The sequence below is a fragment of the Excalfactoria chinensis genome, chromosome 11, assembly GCF_039878825.1.
Source record: "Excalfactoria chinensis isolate bCotChi1 chromosome 11, bCotChi1.hap2, whole genome shotgun sequence".
NCBI lineage: Eukaryota > Metazoa > Chordata > Aves > Galliformes > Phasianidae > Excalfactoria > Excalfactoria chinensis.
The window spans coordinates 11,582,542-11,602,658 of record NC_092835.1 but is presented as its reverse complement, the minus strand read 5'-3'; the positions used below and the strand labels follow the sequence as shown (position 1 = coordinate 11,602,658).

At 40.5% G+C, this 20,117-nt stretch overlaps 2 protein-coding genes across 2 annotated transcripts; one reads left to right on the top strand and one right to left on the bottom strand.

Moving 5' to 3' along the window:
- The first annotated feature begins 14 nt into the window (after nucleotides 1–14).
- Nucleotides 15–10,467, top strand: DNAJA2 (DnaJ heat shock protein family (Hsp40) member A2). The gene is made up of 9 exons (XM_072346593.1): nucleotides 15–208; nucleotides 2,596–2,655; nucleotides 3,595–3,818; nucleotides 5,011–5,091; nucleotides 5,392–5,525; nucleotides 7,099–7,295; nucleotides 8,783–8,927; nucleotides 9,061–9,188; nucleotides 9,697–10,467. Exons 1-9 carry the CDS (start codon nucleotides 131–133, stop codon nucleotides 9,883–9,885), a joined length of 1,236 nt encoding a protein of 411 aa, XP_072202694.1. The 5' UTR covers nucleotides 15–130; the 3' UTR covers nucleotides 9,886–10,467.
- Nucleotides 10,468–13,424: 2,957 nt separating this feature from the next.
- LOC140257084 (borealin-2-like) lies at nucleotides 13,425–19,945 on the bottom strand. The gene is made up of 10 exons (XM_072346086.1): nucleotides 19,620–19,945; nucleotides 19,189–19,317; nucleotides 18,707–18,747; nucleotides 18,325–18,385; nucleotides 17,668–17,735; nucleotides 17,158–17,225; nucleotides 15,790–15,888; nucleotides 14,721–14,853; nucleotides 14,395–14,481; nucleotides 13,425–13,598 (listed from the first exon to the last, which is right to left on the bottom strand). The coding sequence occupies exons 1-10, from the start codon at nucleotides 19,924–19,926 to the stop codon at nucleotides 13,551–13,553; spliced, it is 1,041 nt and encodes a 346-aa protein (XP_072202187.1). The 5' UTR covers nucleotides 19,927–19,945; the 3' UTR covers nucleotides 13,425–13,550.
- Between the last annotated feature and the right edge of the window lie 172 nt (nucleotides 19,946–20,117).

Genomic DNA, 20,117 nt, shown 5'->3' with positions numbered 1-20,117 from the left:
TCTCCCGCGTCGCGGCGTGGTGACGCAGCGGCGTCTGCGCGTGACGTCGCCGCGGCGTTCGTCCTGCTCCCGGTCTCGCCCTCGCCGCCCCTCGGCCCGCTCCGGCCCGCGACTGCCGCCCGCTGCCGCCATGGCGAACGTGGCCGACACGAAGCTGTACGACATCCTGGGCGTGCCGCCCGGAGCCTCCGACAACGAGCTCAAGAAGGTGCGGCGGAGGAGCGGCAGCCGGCGCCCGGGGATGGCGGGCGGTAGCGCCGCGGGGCGGGGGCGGGCCGGGAGCCGGACGGGGCCCCGCGGGGCGGCGGGTGAGGGCCGGCGGGAGGCGAGCGGGCCGGGCTCGGGCCGGGCCTGGGGGGGGTGGGGAGGCACGGCCTGAAGGCGACGGGGCCGCGCAGGGTCTCACCGCGAGGCCTGAGTTTGCGAGCGGGAAGGGAGAAGCACCCGGTGCCGCCTCGGCCCGGCGGGAGCGCGCAGGCCGCGCAGAGGGGCCGTCCGCACCTCGCCTGCGGGCGGGCGGCAGCGGAGCCGGCTAGGCCTTGGGCGGGCCTCGAGCGGCGGGGAAGGGCGGGAGCGCGGGGGAGCCGGGCTCTACTACACGCGCCGCGGCCCGGCACGGCGATCTGAGATCTCCGCGATGGCCGTGGGCGGCCTCCGCCTTCTGCGGCTCTACGCGCCTTAGCGCGGCTGGCGATGGGAGGGGTTCGGCGTGAAGCAGCGCAGGGCTGCGGCCGCCCCATTGTCTGCCCCACGTGTGGGCCCGGCGGGGTTTCGGTTTGCTCGAGTTCGGTCCCTGCCAGGCGGGGAACACCAAAGCGAGGTAATAAAGAGGCGAGGAGAAAACTTGGAGCAGGTCATCGGTACAACAACGTACCAAAGGCGTTTCGTTACGGAGGGTGTGAACTACTTTTTTTTTCCCCTCCAAAAAAAAAAAAAAAGAAAAAAAAAAAAGAAATTTACCACCGTTTGTATGGGAGGGAGGAAAATTAACAGGCAAGTTTACTAGCAGTGACCTGCTTCCGCTGATGGGTGGTGCTGCCATGAACAACCACGTTACCCAGCATGCACATGGTAGCTGAATTTGTGCAGGGATAGGCAGTAGCAGTGTTGAAATAGTGTTAGTGAAAGGTGGTAGGAGGCTGGTGAGCACCATCAGGAACTATTTTTTGCCTTACTAAAGTCACTTAAGGGTGTTTTCTCACCCATATAAATGAAGAACTTCCAACATTCTCAGTGACCTCTGCTGTTCTGTATTCGTTGCTATATGTTACACTTGTCATGGAATGTTCCAACTGCCTGTAGCACTCGGTCTGTCCCTCTTATCCTCACTGAGAGGTCACGTGGATGCTTCATTAATCAGATATTAAAATATCAGATATGAAAGCAGAGAAAAGCAGGTGTAGAGAAATGGATAATGGCTTCACCAAGAAGCAGGAGGAAAACAGCCTTTAACCAATGGTTAGTTAAACTAACCTATATTAATGCTATTGTAGGTGTTCATGTAGCCTTGATTTTCAGTCTATTTCTTGTTAATTAAAAAGAGATTGCTTGCTCTGGGGCCATGATCTTAAGGATTTCTATGAGCTGCTGTGCTGCTACAGGAGAAGACATGAGCTCTTCCCTTTAGCCACCACCACACAGAATCCTTGATAAGATTATATGTAGATTTTCAGTCTAATTTTTCCTTTATTTTAGTGCTTAAAATATAAGGAAAAAATGTTTTTATTACAGAATGTTCAAGTTTGTGAAAGATTTAGCCTTGTTATTGATGGGTAATTTGTACTACTGACTTTTTCTCTTTACTCTTAGTGTATTGTAGTAAATTTTGCTTCTGACATCAATGTTCTGCTTTGTTTTATTAACTTTTTTAAGCTCAGAGTAGTTAGACAGTAAAGGCTGGTAACTGCAGATGAAGAAAAGGAATTTTACCAAACGTAAAGCTCTCTTAGAGCTGTGGTTCCAAAGACAGAATTTAGATGCTCAGCTCTACTCAGATGTCACTTGAGTCATTTCTTTTAACAATAAAGGGACTATTAGGAAAAGTTGAGGTGGGGTGAGGGAGAAGTTATGGTCAAATAATCAAATAGTATAAAGTTTTGTGACTTGCTTTGATACTCTAAGCTAGGAACAAAAGTGATGGAGTACTGCTATAGAAAAGGTCATGGTCCTAAGAACCAAAGCACTGGTCAAAAAAAGCATACTTAAAAATCTTTGTGACCAATTCTGTCTGCTGTTTTGGAACAATGAAGTAAAAGTGGTGATTGTTCTGCATAGGTAACTCGTACTTAGTTTAGCATGAGATTGAATGTTTCATTGTTGGTAGGTAAAGGGGGAAAAAAAAAGATTTTTCTTGGATTAGTGACTGATAGAGTTGAATGAAAAGCTGAGGCAGCCATTTTGTTGTTAATGTCTTGCTGTGTTTGAGGTGATGTAGTAAAATCAGAATTATATACACCATTGATGCATGACTGATTTCAAAACATTCATTTTCTCATTTTTGTTAGGATTTTCTTTCTTCCTGGAAGGCTACTTGAGTTTCTCAGAGAAGTACAGATGACATGAAATTGGAACTAATTTTATATTTCTTTCAACCAGGCTTACAGAAAGCTGGCCAAGGAATACCATCCTGATAAGAATCCAAATGCGGGTGACAAAGTAAGACTTGCTTTTATATTTTTTCATTTAAACTCCTGTAGTTTGCTGTTTCAATAGCATCTAAGGGTCTCAATAGTACTGTTGGGGGGTCTGGTGTTGCAGATGTTCAAAACCAGTAAGAACTATGAGAGGGAACAATGTTTTCTCTACTTCTTTCCAATCTCAGAGTATACTTCATAACAGAATACAGCAGTTAAGTCTAATTGGTTGAGAAGGCAATGCTAAAAGAATTACTTCATCTGCCAGAGTCACCTGGCGCTGACATCTAGTTCCATGTATATTTGAAAAAGATGGATAATCTGTTTTCTGGGCCCATACTTATCAGAAAGAAAAGTATGCGGACATGGTGGAAAAACGTATTTGTGGAGGGACTTGAAAATATGTTCAGTGTAAAACATATTGCGTATATGAGAAATTTAGATCAGATATTGTACTCGCAGCAATTAAAAAAAAATGTTAATTAAGTTGCCTCAGTTGATTATCCCTACCAGGAATTCTCATGATTTCTTGCAAGAGAACAGGGATGACTATGAAAAGATGAGATTTGTTTTGTGGACTGACAAGTGCATTTTAAAACAGGAGAACAATTGAGCAACTTTTTAAGTGCCTGATAAGTCTGACAATCTGTCATGTATGTAACTTGTTTTTGCCTGTTGACTACTGCAATAATGTGCATTTTTTTACTTGTTAGTAAGATTGTCTTTTGCTAGGCCCAAAAAGCAAGTCATTGGATATCTGCAATAAAATGTCATGTTTTAGGCATAGTTGTATTACATCTTTATCCTAAGTCTGCCTTCCTCTCTTAGTAGAAAGATGGGGTGGAAAAGGTTATGTTGTGTACTGTCCTCCTCAGGTGTTCATGCTGAGCAGGAAACTGTAGCAAAATTCTCCCTTAGTTACAAATTATCATGCACTGATGTGATTCTGTCCTTCTTCTAGTTCAAAGAAATAAGCTTTGCCTATGAAGTATTGTCAAATCCAGAGAAACGTGAGTTATATGATAGATATGGAGAACAGGGCCTTCGAGAAGGTAGTGGTGGAAGCAGTGGAATGGACGATATTTTCTCCCACATCTTTGGTGGTGGATTATTCAATTTCATGGGTGGTCAGAGTAGAAGTCGTAATGGTAGAAGAAGAGGAGAAGATATGATGCATCCTCTCAAGTAAGTATCTTAATGCTGAAATTAATATACATTTTCAAGTTTTCCTTATCAGTATTCTTCTCTGCTAGCTTATATTTTGGTGTGCTCCTCAGGTTTGCACCTCCTTTTCAGACCTGTATTTTTTCATGTATGGTCCAGAAGGCAGTTATCTTATTTTTAATGAACAGTTAATTATGTAGGTTATCTGATACTTTGATTTGTCTGACTACTAACCTGTAACTAAGCCTTAGTTAATGTTTTTTTCTTGGTTTTGCTTCTGAGTTATGTTTGGAAGTTCTAATCTGAAATTGCATTAAATAAACAAGTATTGCATAATAGCTGGACTCTTAGGAAAGCAGAGGTACTAATGTTAGGCAGCTTTGTTCAAACTTCCTTAAGGCTGCATCTTTTCTATGGTTGGCAAACCATGCAGAGTCTGGTTGCTTCTATTTGCTTGCTTAGTTTAGCAGCTAGTACTGTATGCTGTGTTACTGAATTTCTTTAGTTTTGTTTGTGCTAATGCTAGGCAACCTTTTCTAGTTTAATATTCTTGACATTGAAAATTCTGTCCAGTAACATGAACTTGGGGGAATGCTGTGTTCATCAACTTCTCTCACTTTACAAAGGTTATTAGAATTTGCTTGCGTATTCAAGGGTGTCTAAAAATGAACAAATGTAAAGAAGCATATAGCCTTGGGACCTGTTAGTGTCCTTCTTTCTGCCTCCTCTCCCCCAGTATCCTGTGTTTTCCAATGGAAAGTATAGCAGTAAGTATATATTCTTGTGTATGTATGCTATAAATGCCTCAAAGATGATCTAGAGAGAGCAGAGCTTCTCACTTGCTTGGTAGAACCTCTTTGAAAAAGAAAACTAAAAGATGAGATGTGACTGTAATGAAACATAACGTGCTATGTTAGCTTGCTTCCTATGGAGAAGTCTGACTAATCTGTTTTTGTTTCTGTCAGTTACATCATAGCTTTTCTCTTAAGTGGTGTTCAGGGCTGTGTCTGTGTCTTCATATGTATGGAACAGTTCTCAGTGATTCCTTGTAAAAGCCACAGTGGTGCTTTTTAAAAAAAAAACTTGTTTTAACAGCAGATTTAGTCATTATGAAGAACTGTTTTTCTATTACTTGTCCTATGCAGATATTTTAATTATGTGGAGAAAAGATACTGTTAAATGATAACACTGGAGAAAACGCTTTGTTTTGCAGAGTCTCTTTAGAAGATTTATATAATGGAAAGACAACTAAACTACAACTTAGCAAGAATGTCCTTTGTAGCGCATGTAATGGGTGAGTTTGTTTCTGCTTCTCAATTCTCTAGTTGCTTTGTTGATATATGATATAATGAAGCATTGTCTATGTCAGATCTTCATCGGTATTTAACTTACTGGGGTCGTCACTCAGACTGGAAAATAGTTTAATTGTAATTTCATGGGCTTTGAACTAATTGGGGTTGTGTGTGTGTGTTTGCCAGTAAGGACACCTGACTCATTGGCAGTGCAGTCAGGCATGTTAACCTACTGCTGTAAATATTCTGTCATATGTTTCTGAAAGGCTTGGTTTTAATGCAACTGGTGCTTTCTATTCTAGTCAAGGAGGGAAGGCTGGAGCTGTTCAGAAATGTAATGCTTGTCGGGGTAGAGGTGTACGTATCATGATCAGACAGCTGGCTCCTGGAATGGTTCAGCAGATGCAGTCTGTATGCTCTGACTGCAATGGAGAAGGTAGGCCGGCTCTTCTGTATTCCTCAGTGCACTTATAAATATGCAATAAAAATATGTAAATATTTATCTTGTGTGTTTGGAAGAACTGCTCCGTAGCTTCTGTCATACAGTGAATGGCATCTCATCTAGGAGTTTTTTCCCTGTGTGTCAGTTAGGTGTCTGGTCCCAATGTGGAGAAGTCATTTTAATTAGAGCAGCAACACCACTGAATGTCTGGAGTGCTGGAAAACAACCTGGAAACTTGAGTAATGGGGATTAATTCTGGTGTTTGTGTGGTTTTTTTCATGTTACTTGATGGTGGTGGTTTGTTTGTTTTGTTTTTTAAAGACTTAGTTGTGAATTTTACTTGTTGCTTTTACTCTTCCATTAAAAAGACCAACATCTAGGGAGGGGAGAGTTAAAAGCCTTTTTTTTTTTTTTTTTTTTTTCCCTTCAGTCTTATTCTTTAAGGACAGGTTTAGGTTAAAACTGAAGTTGGACTTAAAAAGAAATTACTAAGATACACTTTGCTGAATTGGTTGTTTGACCATCATGCGATATGTACTTTATGTGAATCCTTTCTGAATCTTCTGCAATTTGCAGAGCAGTGATGCAGCCTTTTAGATAGCTTTGCTCATGACAATACCTGAAATTACAAAGGGCTGTATTTCATTGAAATATTTTACAAATGATGTTTCTGAACATCTTGTTTTCACCATTCGAATACATCATTTCAGCTGGGTAGAACAGAGAATTTAAGCTGTTTTGTATAATTATCCTTCAGTTTGCTGGAGGACATACTTGTGTTGCTAGAGGTGACAAACTGTGAAAAATTATTCACTGTCAGAGCAGTATAGAAGTGGAATCTTATGTGCCAGGCAATTTTAGATCATTTCTGTCTTGTATGAAGTCAGTTGGACCAGTTGTCTTCTCCCCAGTGTATGTAAAACTCAAGTTTTACTGACTGCGTTTCTATAATACTTCAGGGCTGTGGTAAAATACTGCAAAATGGGACTCCCTCAGTAATCCTCCTTTCACTGTTGTTAACAGAACAGAACTAAGTTTCCAAAATTCAGTTTAGTAGTTTGAAATTAGTATTGCAACTTTTAAGAGAGAGTGGATGCTTATGTTTGGTTTTAGGTTTACTTCTCGTTTATAATGATTATTCTGCAACATAATAAAGAACTTAAAAGTGGGTGGGGTTTTTTTTGTTTTTTTTTGTTTTTGTTTTTTTTTTTAATTTATTTTAAAGAGAAGTTGAATGGTAAGGATACTGGAGTTCAGTTTGGACCTAAGGAGCAATGCAAGCTGCAAACCTCATCTTTTGTTTTGTCTTCCTTGTCCAAAATCTTCTTTTAAAGATTCCTGAAAGGACGACTTGGAAACTTGCATATACATATATCTTTGTGTTCCCTTTTCTCCCAAGTACAGTAAATAGAGCCTGGCTTAGTCCTTGTCAAGATGTGTAAAGCAACATCTAAATGACTGGTTCTGTTGTGTATGTTATTCAACTTACTTTAAAACAGCTTGTTTCCCCTTTCAGAATGGTGTACAATTACATGTAAATCTCTGAACTCAAAACTTGTGTCTTTAGGTGAAGTAATTAATGAAAAAGACCGCTGTAAAAAATGTGAAGGGAAAAAGGTGATCAAAGAGGTAAAAATACTTGAAGTCCATGTAGACAAAGGCATGAAACATGGGCAAAGAATTACATTCAGTGGAGAAGCAGATCAAGCTCCAGGTGTGGAACCAGGCGATATTGTCCTCTTACTCCAAGAAAAGGAGAATGAGGTAATGCTTTTGATTTTATATCAAATTGCATTTAAAATATAATCTTTTAATATTTAAGTGATGTAAATGGCTAATCACTTTGAAGTAATTCATGTAGTTGCACCTCTGGGAGAGATGAAGAATAACCTGTAGCAATGCTATAGCAAGAAAGATGACTTTATTTGTGAGACTTGATTTGAAAGTGAGGACCAGAGGACATGCACATTTTGGTGCTTCTTCATGCTAATGAACGTTAACTTTCTCGATTAAGCTCATGATGACTTTGCTAGATTTAGTCACTGTGAGGAGCTGTTCAAGATATTAACTTCAGTCTACATTGCTTGTAGCACTAACTGCAAAGTGTTGGTTTTATTTAAGTCTTGTGACATGGCAATAAACAGAGATGGTGCTTTCTGTGTTTGCCACTGTTGGGAAAGGGAAAGTTGGGATTACTTTTTAAATTGTTTTATTTGAAAAAGCCCAGTTATTACTATGAAGGGATAAGAAAAACTTTCTGTGATTTACTCCAAAGGAGAACACTGTTAAATGGAATGATACAAAAAAAAAAAAAAGCATTCTGTTGCCTCAAAGAACTGAGTTAGGTACACATTTTTGAGTTACTATCAGCTTTAAGTATCTGATAATTCGTAAGCTTTTCAGTGCTGCGGACTGCTATTTTGTCAAGGCTTACATATAGCCTTATGCATAGCCTTATTCTTCTACTGTAATACTGCGTGAAACCCAACATCGTAGTTACTTGATTCTTGGTTTGTTTTTGATAAGGGAGAACAGTGTATGCATACAAAATAAATGCACGTAACATCATGAAAATCCATATGGTAGATATCATTTCTATCTCAGTCTTCTAATGAACTCTATTTGGTTTTACAGCATTAACTATTCTGAAAAATGCTGAAACCTTGTGTCCTACTGAGTAGAACTAGACTGATACTCAATCGGGATTTTGTTCTTAAAATCTCCTTTGAAGTAGGAAAGGAGGTGGAAGAAGTAATGCTTTTGGCAGCCTACCTGCAGACAAACTCATGTGTATTCTGATGAAAAATCCAAAGTGCTGTGGCTTAAAGATCTCTTAAGATAGCTGTGGACTAATTGATCAAAACCCTGCCCCATAGGTATTTAGCTGAAGGAGATAGGAGCAGCTACAATAAATGCTGAGAAACCAAAATGTGATTTCTGTAGCATGGTGTAGAGGAAGTAGTGTCAAACAGTCCGGAAATTTTTGTTTATAGCCAAATTTTTGTGGAAGGTCTTGGGGTAAAGGAGCACTACTGCTTTATGGGCTACCTTTTATGCAATTTGAACCTTCTGTTTTGGGATGTTGTATGGTTTGTATTATCTTGTATGACATGTTTGTAATGCACAGACTTCCACAGTATGTTGGTAGGTCTGACGTGAAGCTTTAGGAACAGAAATAAACTCTAAATAATTAGTCTTGTGAGGGTATGATTGTAGTATTAGAAAAGATACCTCCTGTTTCTGTTTTTCAGGTGTTCCAAAGGGATGGGAATGATTTGCATATGACACACAAGATAGGACTTGTTGAAGCACTGTGTGGATTTCAGTTCACATTTAAGCACCTCGATGGGCGTCAAATTGTGGTTAAATATCCTCCTGGAAAAGTAATTGAACCAGGTAAGGGTAAGCTTGAGGAGATAAGGGCTCCTTTGACCATGCTTTTACCTGAACCTCTAGAATTGGGTAGAGAATTGGGTAGGGCAAGACTTTCCTAAAGTAGCATTCTACGGATTATTTCTTATTGTTACAGGCTGTGTCCGTGTAGTCAGAGGTGAAGGAATGCCACAGTATCGCAATCCTTTTGAGAAGGGGGATCTTTACATTAAATTTGACGTTCAGTTTCCTGAAAATAACTGGATTAGCCCAGAGAAGCTTTCAGTAAGTAGTCTTTCAAGCATGAATTCAATAGTCTTACTGGACAGTGTATGCAAGGTGCTTATGTGTTAGCTTCCCATTCTTGCTTTGCAATGCGTAAGTTTGAATAAATTGTTCTGTTAGCACTGTTTATAGGCAGCACATGATTTGTAAATATGTATTGAAATATAGGTTCCTGGTACCTGTTTTTAAAAGCTGTGTGGATTTCAAGTAGATGAGAACAGGAGGAAGAATCTTCCTGTGACCATGTAATAAGTCTTCAGAGTGCAACTACATTTACTGGTTGCACATTGCTTGATAATGTGTGGAGCTTTTTCCTTGTTAATTTGTCTTCCAGTTAATGCAGATACTTTGGTTACTCTTAAATGAGTTGTGCACTCCAGGGCTTATGCCAGTTTAGGCTTCCAAAGCAAACTTGCTCCGAGGAGGAGTTTTGAAGTTGTGGGGAAAGTCATCACTATATGTAGAAGTTGGAGATACGGTACTGAATGCACTTCTTTTTTCGGGGCAGGAACTTGAAGATCTTCTGCCTGCTAGACCAGAATTTCCTAATGTAATTGGTGATGCAGAAGAGGTAGATCTTCAAGAATTTGATACCACTCGTGGTTCAGGTGGTGGCCAGAGACGTGAAGCTTATAATGATAGTTCTGATGAAGAAAGCAGCCATCATGGACCTGGGGTACAGTGTGCCCATCAGTAAACATTTGTCTAAAAAGTTGCACAAGGATTTTTCTTTCAAATTTTGCCTGACTTGTTTTCAACAATCCAACTGGATTGTATAAGTAATCCAGATGAACCAATGGACATCTATTGCTGTATGTGTAACTTTTAAATTGGTCTATAGTATCTACAGAGTGTAATTTAAACTAACCACAAAGCTTACATCTTCATTTTGACTGTGTAGCAGAATAAAGCACTTGAAAGGAAGACGAGACTCCTTTTCACATGGGTTTTAAGTTTGTCCTCGTATCTGTGCTTGATTTTTACCAGTTTTGTGTAGATTTTAAGTTTCATATTTTAAATTCAAATTCTACATTGTAAAGTTTGTGTACAATTTGTCCTGAGGCTTGGTATTTGGCTGCACCTGCATAAGCTGCTACAAGTAGAATAAAGAATTTCATAGCCTGTATCTGTCATCTAGATGCATGGTAAATGGGCTTTGCACATAATGGGTTTAGAGCTGACTGGGAACAATGGAAGACTAAATTAGAAGTGGTTGTAAGTTTTTTCTACCATCTTGTGAACGGTTTCTGAAATAAATAAAAGCAGTTGGTGTATAATATTTCTTTCTGCCTTGTAACTTTTACTTTTGCAGTGGTTCTGACCATATTGTGTACCAACTGACTATAGAGAGGTGGACACTTAAAAACACAGGGAGGCTGAAGCTGCTTTAAGACCAGCTTGCAGTTTAAGAACTGTCTGCTGTGTATAAATGTTTTCTTGAGCAGCGATACAGCTATTTAGGTAGGGGAAGGCCACAGCCATGTCCCCTTTCTATAGAGAAAGTACAAAGATTTTAGACTGCCATCAAGAAGTTACAAACATTTGCAATGAAGATGATTAAATCCCATGCAAAGTGTCTTAGAAATAACATGCCTGGCAAATTGCAATTGCATTAATGCAGTTTGTAAAGAGATGGAGGTTAGTGTTGTACTCGACAAATATTTTTGACTTCAAAACATACTAAATGTTGCCAATTTTATTAGTGTTTCAGTTTGGTTTTTTTTCCCTAACAATTAAGACCTTTTATTTTCCCAGTTTCAGTCCTATTCCTTTTTATATGCATTTAATTGGCAAAAAAAAAAAAAAGACCTTAAATAGTTATCAGGTAGAGCTATCTTATTTTGTAAGTGTTAAGAGAACTGTGTATGAGTTGCTGTTCACCAGTTTGTTATAGTGTAGTTCCTCTCCCCCATTGAGTAGAAATTGAAATACACTCTTTTCTTTATAAATCTCAAGTGTGACTTTAATAGCTTGTCAGGTAGTTGTTGACTTCTTATCCGTGAGTGAGGTGGGAGATGCTCCAAAGCTTTCTGTGTACTTGGGTAGGTGATGACATAAGAGCATTGCTAAATGTGGATTTTAAACTGAAGCAAAAATAAACAGTTTGGCTGGTACTTCAGCATTGATTTATACTGTGCAAGTCATCTGGTGAAGCTTTGTTTTTCACTTTAAAAAAAAAACAACTTCAGGTTGGCTTTGCATGAAGTCATAGCTACATAGTGATCCTTCTGATGTGTGTCACCAAGAAGTCCATCATCTCAAGCTGTAGTGTTTAATAATTGATGTACTTTTCTAATGCTTTCAAGTACTAATATTCAGATTTACCTCTAAACAAGTGGAGGATGTACCCTAAATTTGTGTTTCTCAGGGTGTTTGGTTTTGTTTTTTTGGTGGAGTGGGGATTGAGAGGAGGAGGAAGAATCCACTGTAACTTCTTAGCATATTGAAGGGGGCGGATGTAGATTTGATCATTGTGTTGTATGAATTAATCATGATCTGTTTATTTAACTTAGGCTTCTGACAGCAGAATCCGACTATATTTCCAGAATTGCCTTTATTCTATATATCTTTTTGTACAGAGTTTTAGTGTAGTAGAAGCCATAAATTTGAAACCTATACAGTCTTGACTTCAGTACTGAACTTGGAAGTGATATAATACTGCAGTAAGTAATGTTGTTCAGTTTATTGCTAAACTTTATTGCTTTACTATAACTGATACTTTAAATAGACCATTGTGCTTGTCCAACAAAAAATGAAAGAAGCATTAGTTGTGTGTAAACAGTGCATTGTGATATGTAGGTCAGAGGTAGTAATATAGAGTTACTGAGTCTTTGCTGTGCTTCCTACCTTGGTGATAAAAGATATCAGTTGATTAAGAAGTCCTGCATCACTGAAGAAGTGCACAGCTTGTGAGTTTGGCCGGTGTCAGAGCCCAGAAACACTTCCTAGCTCTTAACAGCCTTTCTTACACACACACACACACACACACACACACACACACACACTTAAAATGAATGAGATACTTCAAATAGAGCAGGCCTGATTAAACAGGAGCTAATTCTGTAATAGACAGCACTACCTTCAGCTGTGCATTGTACTGTTTTTCAAAGCTACATTCAACATTATGCTTTTTTGCAGAATTTGCAGAATGCTGTCATCAAACATTCAGGTTTCAGTACTGCCTTGCAATGGTATATGCAATAGCATAGTGTGCGAGGGAACAGTTAAATCATTCATGTTGAAATACCAGTTTGCCTTCAGGAATCAAAACTGATATCAAGGTAATGAGTTTCACATCAATTTAGGTTAATTCAGATAAACTTAGTTGTAACTGGGTAGTATAATGACTGACTTCTAAATGTCAAATGGTTCATAGAAGTCTTAATACTGATACTTGGAAAAAAACAAAGCATATCTATTTTCTGATTATCAAGTGAAAATATTCTTAAATAAGTTAGGCTTAACTTCATGTTCTTGACCAGTTTTGTATCCCCTGTCTAGAAAGTGCTCTTTCCCAGTTGAAACTTGTGACTTAAAAAAAAGTTGAAATAAGGGTTAAAGTTTGTGGAGACAGAAGAAAAAGCTGTTAGAAGCTACAATTGCTTAAAATATGCTTAAAGGTAAAGCGCAAATTTTCCCTGCTGTCATATCGCAGTGAAAACACTGAAATCACTCCTAGCAGACTAAAAGCCAGGTGGATCCTCAAGTTAAAGAAAAGCTTAAGCAATGAAGGTCATCTTTTACTTGATAAAGTTACCAAAAGCCTTTCCTAGCAGAGGAAATCTGAGTTACAAGTTACATAACATCAGACTGGAAATAATTTAGTTCATTTCTGTGTTAGATTTATATCTCTGTTACCAGAAATATCTCAAGTTCTCTTGATTTTAAAAACTTGCATGTCAGCTTAAGGCCTAAATAAAATCTCTAGAGACAGCCATTGGGGAATACCAAGCATGAACACTAACAGCAAACAGTAGTAAAGTAATAATTCTTCCATGCATTCCAGGAACAATGTTAACTATAATATTAAGAAGCTTCCTACTTCTAGTTGTGTAGAAATAGCAGTTAGACCTTAAATCTTGTTTGCTACATGAAGGTATTATTTTTCCTTTTACTGTGAACTGAGCTAAACTGCCAGCTATAGGCTTGTACAAAGTTGGGAAAGTAAAATGGTTTTCTTTGGCATTTGTGTCCTTTACAGAAATAAGGAAAATGTAATACATAAATCAAATTTTAAGCTTTTATGTAAAAAAAATATTTATTCAGCAGTACACAGCTTTATTAAGACATGGTAGATATTCTCTGAACACTTTGGAGGAGGAAGAGCAGTCATGAATATTCTGTTGTCACAAGACAGTTCAGTTAACTTGATTTAGCGGTAGCCTTTCCATATAATACAGTCAGCTCACTCTACGGATGAAGAAAATTCATTTTAGTTCAAACTACCAAGCAGAGCTTAAAAGAAAGACTAGATGCTGAAGATGTAGTAAGTACATCCCTGCCCTCTGCTAACACAGACAGATACGCTGTTATAAAATTTGACTTCCACACCTTTATCTTAATTTAGACCAGCTACATTCAATTACTTGCACCTGCAAGACTTACCTGATTAACGTCACTCATTGTCTATAAGGGATACCTATTGCTACTGATTGATTCATCCAGAAGCTCTGGGTATGATTGACTCTAGCAATATCAGGCAGTATGTGCTACAGAGTTCTGTTTAGCTTTATTCTCCTTCAAATCAATTTACTTCCTTGAATCAGAAGTAATGTAGTTAATGTACTATACAGTAGAGAATTAACAGTAGTTCTCACTCAAAAATGGACAAAGAACAACAAATCTTAACAAGAACTGAAGCTTAGCTGTAACTCTGTAGGCTTTTGTGAATGGGATAAAGTCCAGTTTGCACACTGGACAATCTAGAAGGAGAAAGCTTATGCTTCTGTTCTTTTCCAGGCAGCTATACATGTTTCTGTAAGTACTCTTCTACACATTTATCTGTGTACAGCAGTTGTCCCCTCCCTGTTCCTCCCTCACCCTTTCTCCTTCCAGCTTCTGCCAGCCAACTTTGTCTTAACCTCAGAAGAGATGCACAATTAGAATTAGCACCCAGAACATTTATCTCACATGAAACTGTATGACTATGTGTTGGAATACAAGTCTACATGTAAGTTTACATGCAGGTCTCCTGGTTTAAGCTTACCGCTAGGTTATGAATGTGCTGTACTGTATCTTGATTTAGTAGTTGAACATCAATGTTACGGAGGTCTCCACCAGCCATACAGAGTGTCTAAAAACATGAAAAGAAACAGTTTTAAAAACTACTCTGAACATTCTTATTTGTGCTGTCAGCTTCTCTGAAAACCAGGTGCTGCCCCACTACACCATGAAACATTACTGATTGTTCTTCCTTTTGTTTAGCAGCTCACACAGGACAGCAAGAGCTGTCTGTATTAGACTATTCACAGTTGAACTACTGTAAGTATTTCAGAATATTTTATTTATTTTTTCAATGGAAGAGTTTGATACCTGTCCATCAGCCAAGGGAATGTTTACAAATGGGACTGTTTTATTTTGGGGTACTGATTTGCTTCTTAGTGTCATGCCTTGAACTCTTTCGCAGGTAGGTACAGTTCTTGAGACAGCTTGTTGTAGTCCGGTACTAGAATACAAGTAAAATGTTACTGTAACGTTACCATCCTATATTCTGCAGATTTTCTGTGCATGAAGCTTCTACACATGGTAGCAAACATACCAAAGTTAAAGGCTGTCTTGTTTAACTTTTCCAGTGCTGCCAGAGGACTGCAGGAAATCTAACAGCAACATCTACTAGCACTACTAGGTAATATTTTTTGACTGAAACTGCAGCAACTTTTTATGCCTGTGTTACAGGGCAGTGAGCAGGCTGACATTTGCACTTCTCAGTATCAAGAAAACTCCCTGATCTGAACCATGACAGAACAGTTTTGTAAAGAGGAAACTGTGCCCTGGGCTTAAGATAAGGCTTGCACTGTATCTGTCCCCTTCAGAGGGAGATAGCAGGACATTCTGAAGCTGCTACCTCTTGGAGGTACAGGGAATACTGTATGTATAGAATTCCTTTTTTTTTAAGACAGAATTTAGACATTCTCTATGTAATTAAGCCTCTGACATTTGCAATAAGTCAAACTAAGTTAGGTTGGTTTCATAACCCAGTCAGTTATCAGGATCTTACACCCTTCCCTTCCTTCTTCTCCCTACCCTTACAAATTTCAGGTGCTGACTTCTGCCAAAACTCAACTGTTGCTTATGGAAAATGGTAACTGACACCTGAACTGTAACATGGAACTTCAACTGTAAACTATACCTTTAAACAGGAGGGGAAGGGAGTAGAATTTAGACTCCAGTGGTGTTTGTTGAGGTTTTTCTTTTTTTTAAAAGGAAAGAAACAAACTGGCTTAGTTATGACACTGCACCTGAACCTCCAGGAAAACATATGCTAACACCCACGCTAAAAGCAGGAGGTGCAACTGGTTCACATCCTCACTACCAAGCTCGGTGGCAGACCATGAAGACCCATTATATCTAGATTGACATGCAGTGTCTTGGTGCTCCTTACCTTTTTGACACTTTTGGCGTGGCTTTGAAATTTGTGGCACTGCAGTCAGAGGCAAAAGTCTTAACAGCCTCATTTACACTTGTGGAAGAGTAAACAGACCTAAAAAAATTAAAGTAGTGATTTGTTTTAACTGCCTCCTCATCTACTTCTATTGTAAAAGCTCCAGCTTAGATGAAAATGGATGGTGAATTAGAGAATGTTTTAAGTGTTCTATAACATATGTAGTTTATATACAATGAAGAAGCACTCAAATAGATTCTATACTATGCTGGAACCTGACATGACAGGGCATTCAAAGGTTTAGTCACATTAGTAGACAAGGGACAGCTGCAATACCTGATGTGGGGGTAATTAAGGCATCATCCCCAGCTTTGTTTCCATGTACAGAGGTTATCTTGGGAAGTTGCTTTTGCAGCAGGATTTCATTTTGCTAGTTCAGCTCTCAGGACATTTGTTACGTATGGCTGACCTGAATCCAGAGAACAGTCTTTTTCATTTTTGACTTTGTTTTAAATTTCTGGGTTTTTACCTGGTTCACTGAAATTCTGATGACAGAATTTAGCTCTGCTCTTGCCTGTCTTTTCCCACTCATATTTTGAGGACTAAAGGCATAATTTTGGCCCACTGTTACTGCACCTGAATAAATGCAGCCTTCAAAGCCTGAGCTTGTCAGGCACAGCAACATCCTGTAGTTTGATTTCATCAAGACAGAAACTCAAAAATCCCAATTCAGGAAAATAACTGTATGTGGCTAAGACTTCTATCTCTTTTAGGTGTGTTAAGCACTGATATTATTTCAGTTGCTTTTCTCTGAATACAGTTTGAATGTACCCAAATAAGTACCAGTGGGTTCAGGTATGTACACTGGAACAGAAGCATCTCAGAAAGCTTCTTCATGCAGATATACCCACTGATTTTTATTCCTTTATTTTAATTAACTAGATTTTATGGTGAGGCTTAAATACGATAAGTAGCACGAAGGTGTTTTCACAAGCATCTGTTTCACTGCTAATGATAACTTCCTTTCTGCTACGTCTAAGGGCAAAATTATTACACAACAGTTCATTACCCATAATAAGAAGCAACAAAGACATTTCCCTTATGTGCTCTCTTTCATGAAGCAATGTTTGGTAGTCTGTGCTGATAACATTCAGAACCGTGCACCATTTGGTGAGTGATGAGAGAACTGCATCTTTCTGTCAGCTTTTTTGTTAAAGGTTCACATCGCCGCAGTCCATCTGATACAGGTTATGGAAGGCATCTAAATCAGAGCTTTTATAAGGCTCAAATTTCAGCTGCTTTATTTAAGAGCAATTCTGTGCAGGATTTACCAGTTTAAGTAAGTTATATATCAAAGGTCAGGCTTACCTTGAAAGACTGTGCAGCTTGCTATTTAAACCAGAGCTCAATGAAACCAGCGACTTTGATTTGGATACCTGAGAACGTGCATTAGACTGCAATTAACAGAAGTGGCATTTTAAGGCAAAATGATAAATATGATATTTACTTTGAGGAAAAAAATACTGTAAGAATTCCCTGTTCAAACAGAAGTTACCCCCACGCACCCCGTGCTTTTTACTGTTTTATGTGTTTTAGAAACTGCAAATAGACTTCTTGAAGTTTTCTGATGTCAATCTGTACTGAACTTCAGTATGAACAAACATAAGCAACAGCTTTCCTAACATACACCTCTCCAACACGTAGCCCTCCTGTAATTAAGACCTGCAGCTCCACATACAATTTTTGTCCTGGTTGAGTCATCTTGGCACACAGTGTTTGGCTGAGGTACTGCATTGCACAGGACTAATGGACACAGCAGGGTTCACAGCAGGTCAGAACCGATTCATCTCTTACACTGTTTATTTAGAATACACTTACCTTTTTAGGTATTTTCTTTGCAGATGTATACTTGGCATCTTCATATTCAACAATTGTAGTTACCTTAACTAGAAATACAATTGAAAGAAGTCTCACAAAGAGCATAAACCACTTCAAACCCTTTTGTTTGACAGCGATTAACCCACCCATAGTTACATACCAGTTCTGCTGTGTGATGATCACTCACCTGGGACAGAGTTCAAAGCAAACTGTTTGTCACAGACAAGGTGACACATCAAATAGTTCAAAGGCACTAGATAACCCTTTAACTCCCAGATAAAACAGAACTACATTTAAGTGATAATGTCACTTTTATGGCACAGTTTGGACTATAAAGATGGACGTTATATTCTTTACAAGCCTTAGAGGACAGGAAGTCAAAGCATAATCTGTAACACTCTGAGCTCATCTGTTATACTGTAGAGCACCGATAAGTCTCTCAAATCTGTCTCCTCTCTGTTTCCAGTGATAAATCTAAAGGGCAGGAACTCTTATCTCGTGTTTTGGAGCACTTGAACAGCAGCAGAGCACATGATCCTTGTACTTTTAGTTATGCACTTCCCTCTGAAATTCCCAAGGCTTAATGTTCACTTTGCAAACATTCTGCTCAAACCACAACAAAATTTAAGAGCAAAGCTACATTACAGAGCTGCTTGCCTTTTTTGCTGTTGGTCCTTGTCACTTTTGGGTTTGGTACATCTTCTAGAGCACAGTCGGTCTGTAAGACATTTATCCAAAAAGATCAAGTCAACATTTCATGTTCAATAGATTCTATCTTACAAAAAGCAATAAATCAAAAGGGTGTGGAAGAAAGTGACAGAAATGGCTGAACAGCAGTTTGTTTTTCAGAAGCAGCTGTACTTCTCCCTGCAGCTGACCATACATCTTTAAGTAATGTTCATAATTGCACCATGGCTGGCTGTCTAGCCTTTTTATGTCTATTTAAACAGGCAGATAAACAAAGTCATTTGTGTGAAATCTTTACAGCAGAAAGGAAAGTTTCTGGTCTGTAAGCTGTGATAAAGGTAAGAATACACACCGCTGCAGCAGCAAGGGCCACTTCCTCCCCTTCTTGCAAATCTGTGACATAAGAAAGCATAGCTTGTTTACATACTGTTGCTTGCATCATTATTATCTGCAGGTTCTTATCTTACTGAGTATGAAAATGAGCATGTAATTCAGAATTGCAGCTGCCTAAATAGTTCAGCTTAGCTAGCAAATCCTTTAGGACAGCCAGTGTGCAAAGCAATGATAAAGAAACATCTTGGGCCTGGGCCAGTTCCGTATGTTTGCTCTGTAGAAGAACAGTAAGTTTAGCCAAACAGAACACAGCCTGAATTAGAAGCAAAGCTCTGCGCTGCTGGAAGCCAGTGCTTTTAGGTAGCAGTTTCCAAGGAAGGCATCAAACACGCCTTCTTGCAAAGGCTTACAGTCAACTCCAGATCTCAGAGTCTTCAGTTTGATTTTATGTCTGCGCCCCTTTGCTCACCAGTGTTAAATGCTGCGTTCACACGCACTTACTAAGCAAGTCCTTCCTTCTCATCTTTCTGATGGCGGTCGGCATCTTCAGCAGTTCCACCATGAACGCTTTCTCAGCCATTTGCAAGAGCAAATCGAGTTCTTTCTTCATTTCCCGGATGCTTTCCTTGGCTGGAAACAGAACGGCTCTTTATCGCCACGCGCGTTACCCGCCTCCGAGAGCAGCCCCGACCCGCGGCGATCCCAGCCCGCCGGCCCGCGCCCGCTCCCCGACCCCGACTCCCGCCATGGCGCCCCCTCGCGGAGCGGTGCATCCCGCGCAGCCCCGCCGTTCCGCGACCCGCCGCAGCCTCGGCTGCCCGACGCGCGCCTCGCGGGACACGGCGCGTCGCCCCGGGCCGGGCCCCTTGTTGGCGGGCGGGCAGGACCGGTACCGCTGCCTCAGCGAGCCCGGGCGGGACGGCCGGCCCTACCCTGCTGGTCGAAGTCGCTGAGGAAGAGCGCGATGCGCTGATCCTTCTTCTCCTGAGAAAGGGCCCCGCGGTCGCGCTCCACGCCCGAGTCGGTGCTGCGCCGCTTGGCCGGGGCCTTCCTCGGGGGCATGGCTGCCACCTCGCGCGACGGACTCGCCCCTTCCGCCCGGAGGCTTTTGTACGAGCGGGGCCTTCTCCCCCCTCTTCCCTCCTCCGCCTCCTCTCCCGGCCCCGGGCGGTCACACCCCCGGGGTGCGTGGATCGCCTGAAGGCGGCGCCGCCGACCGGCTTCCGAACCGGCTTCCATCCTTCGGGTGAGTCGTGGGGGGAGGGAGGCGGGCTGGCGGGCGCTGCTGCGTAGCGGTCCGTGATTGCGGGGCTCCACAGGCCGGGTAGGACCGGCGGCCCGACCGCCCCGTGAGTCGGAGCACGTCGAGTGCGTGCGATAACGCGGCTTTCGTTAAGGACCGGGTTCGTCGTGAAGTGCAGCGCCTCGTA

What these genes read in the sequence shown, in the direction of transcription:
- DNAJA2 (XM_072346593.1), top strand. Translation starts at nt 131, where the DNA reads ATGGCGAACGTGGCCGACACGAAGCTGTACGACATCCTGGGCGTGCCG. An exon ending in TGGAAAAGTAATTGAACCAG is followed by an intron (nt 8,928 to 9,060) that starts GTAAGGGTAAGC and finishes TTATTGTTACAG; the next exon opens with GCTGTGTCCGTGTAGTCAGA. An exon ending in TTAGCCCAGAGAAGCTTTCA is followed by an intron (nt 9,189 to 9,696) that starts GTAAGTAGTCTT and finishes TTTTCGGGGCAG; the next exon opens with GAACTTGAAGATCTTCTGCC.
- LOC140257084 (XM_072346086.1), bottom strand. Translation starts at nt 19,926, where the DNA reads ATGGAAGCCGGTTCGGAAGCCGGTCGGCGGCGCCGCCTTCAGGCGATC. An exon ending in CAGCGACTTCGACCAGCAGG is followed by an intron (nt 19,318 to 19,619) that starts GTAGGGCCGGCC and finishes TTCTGTTTCCAG; the next exon opens with CCAAGGAAAGCATCCGGGAA. An exon ending in AGCACATTCATAACCTAGCG is followed by an intron (nt 13,599 to 14,394) that starts GTAAGCTTAAAC and finishes CTTCATCCGTAG; the next exon opens with AGTGAGCTGACTGTATTATA.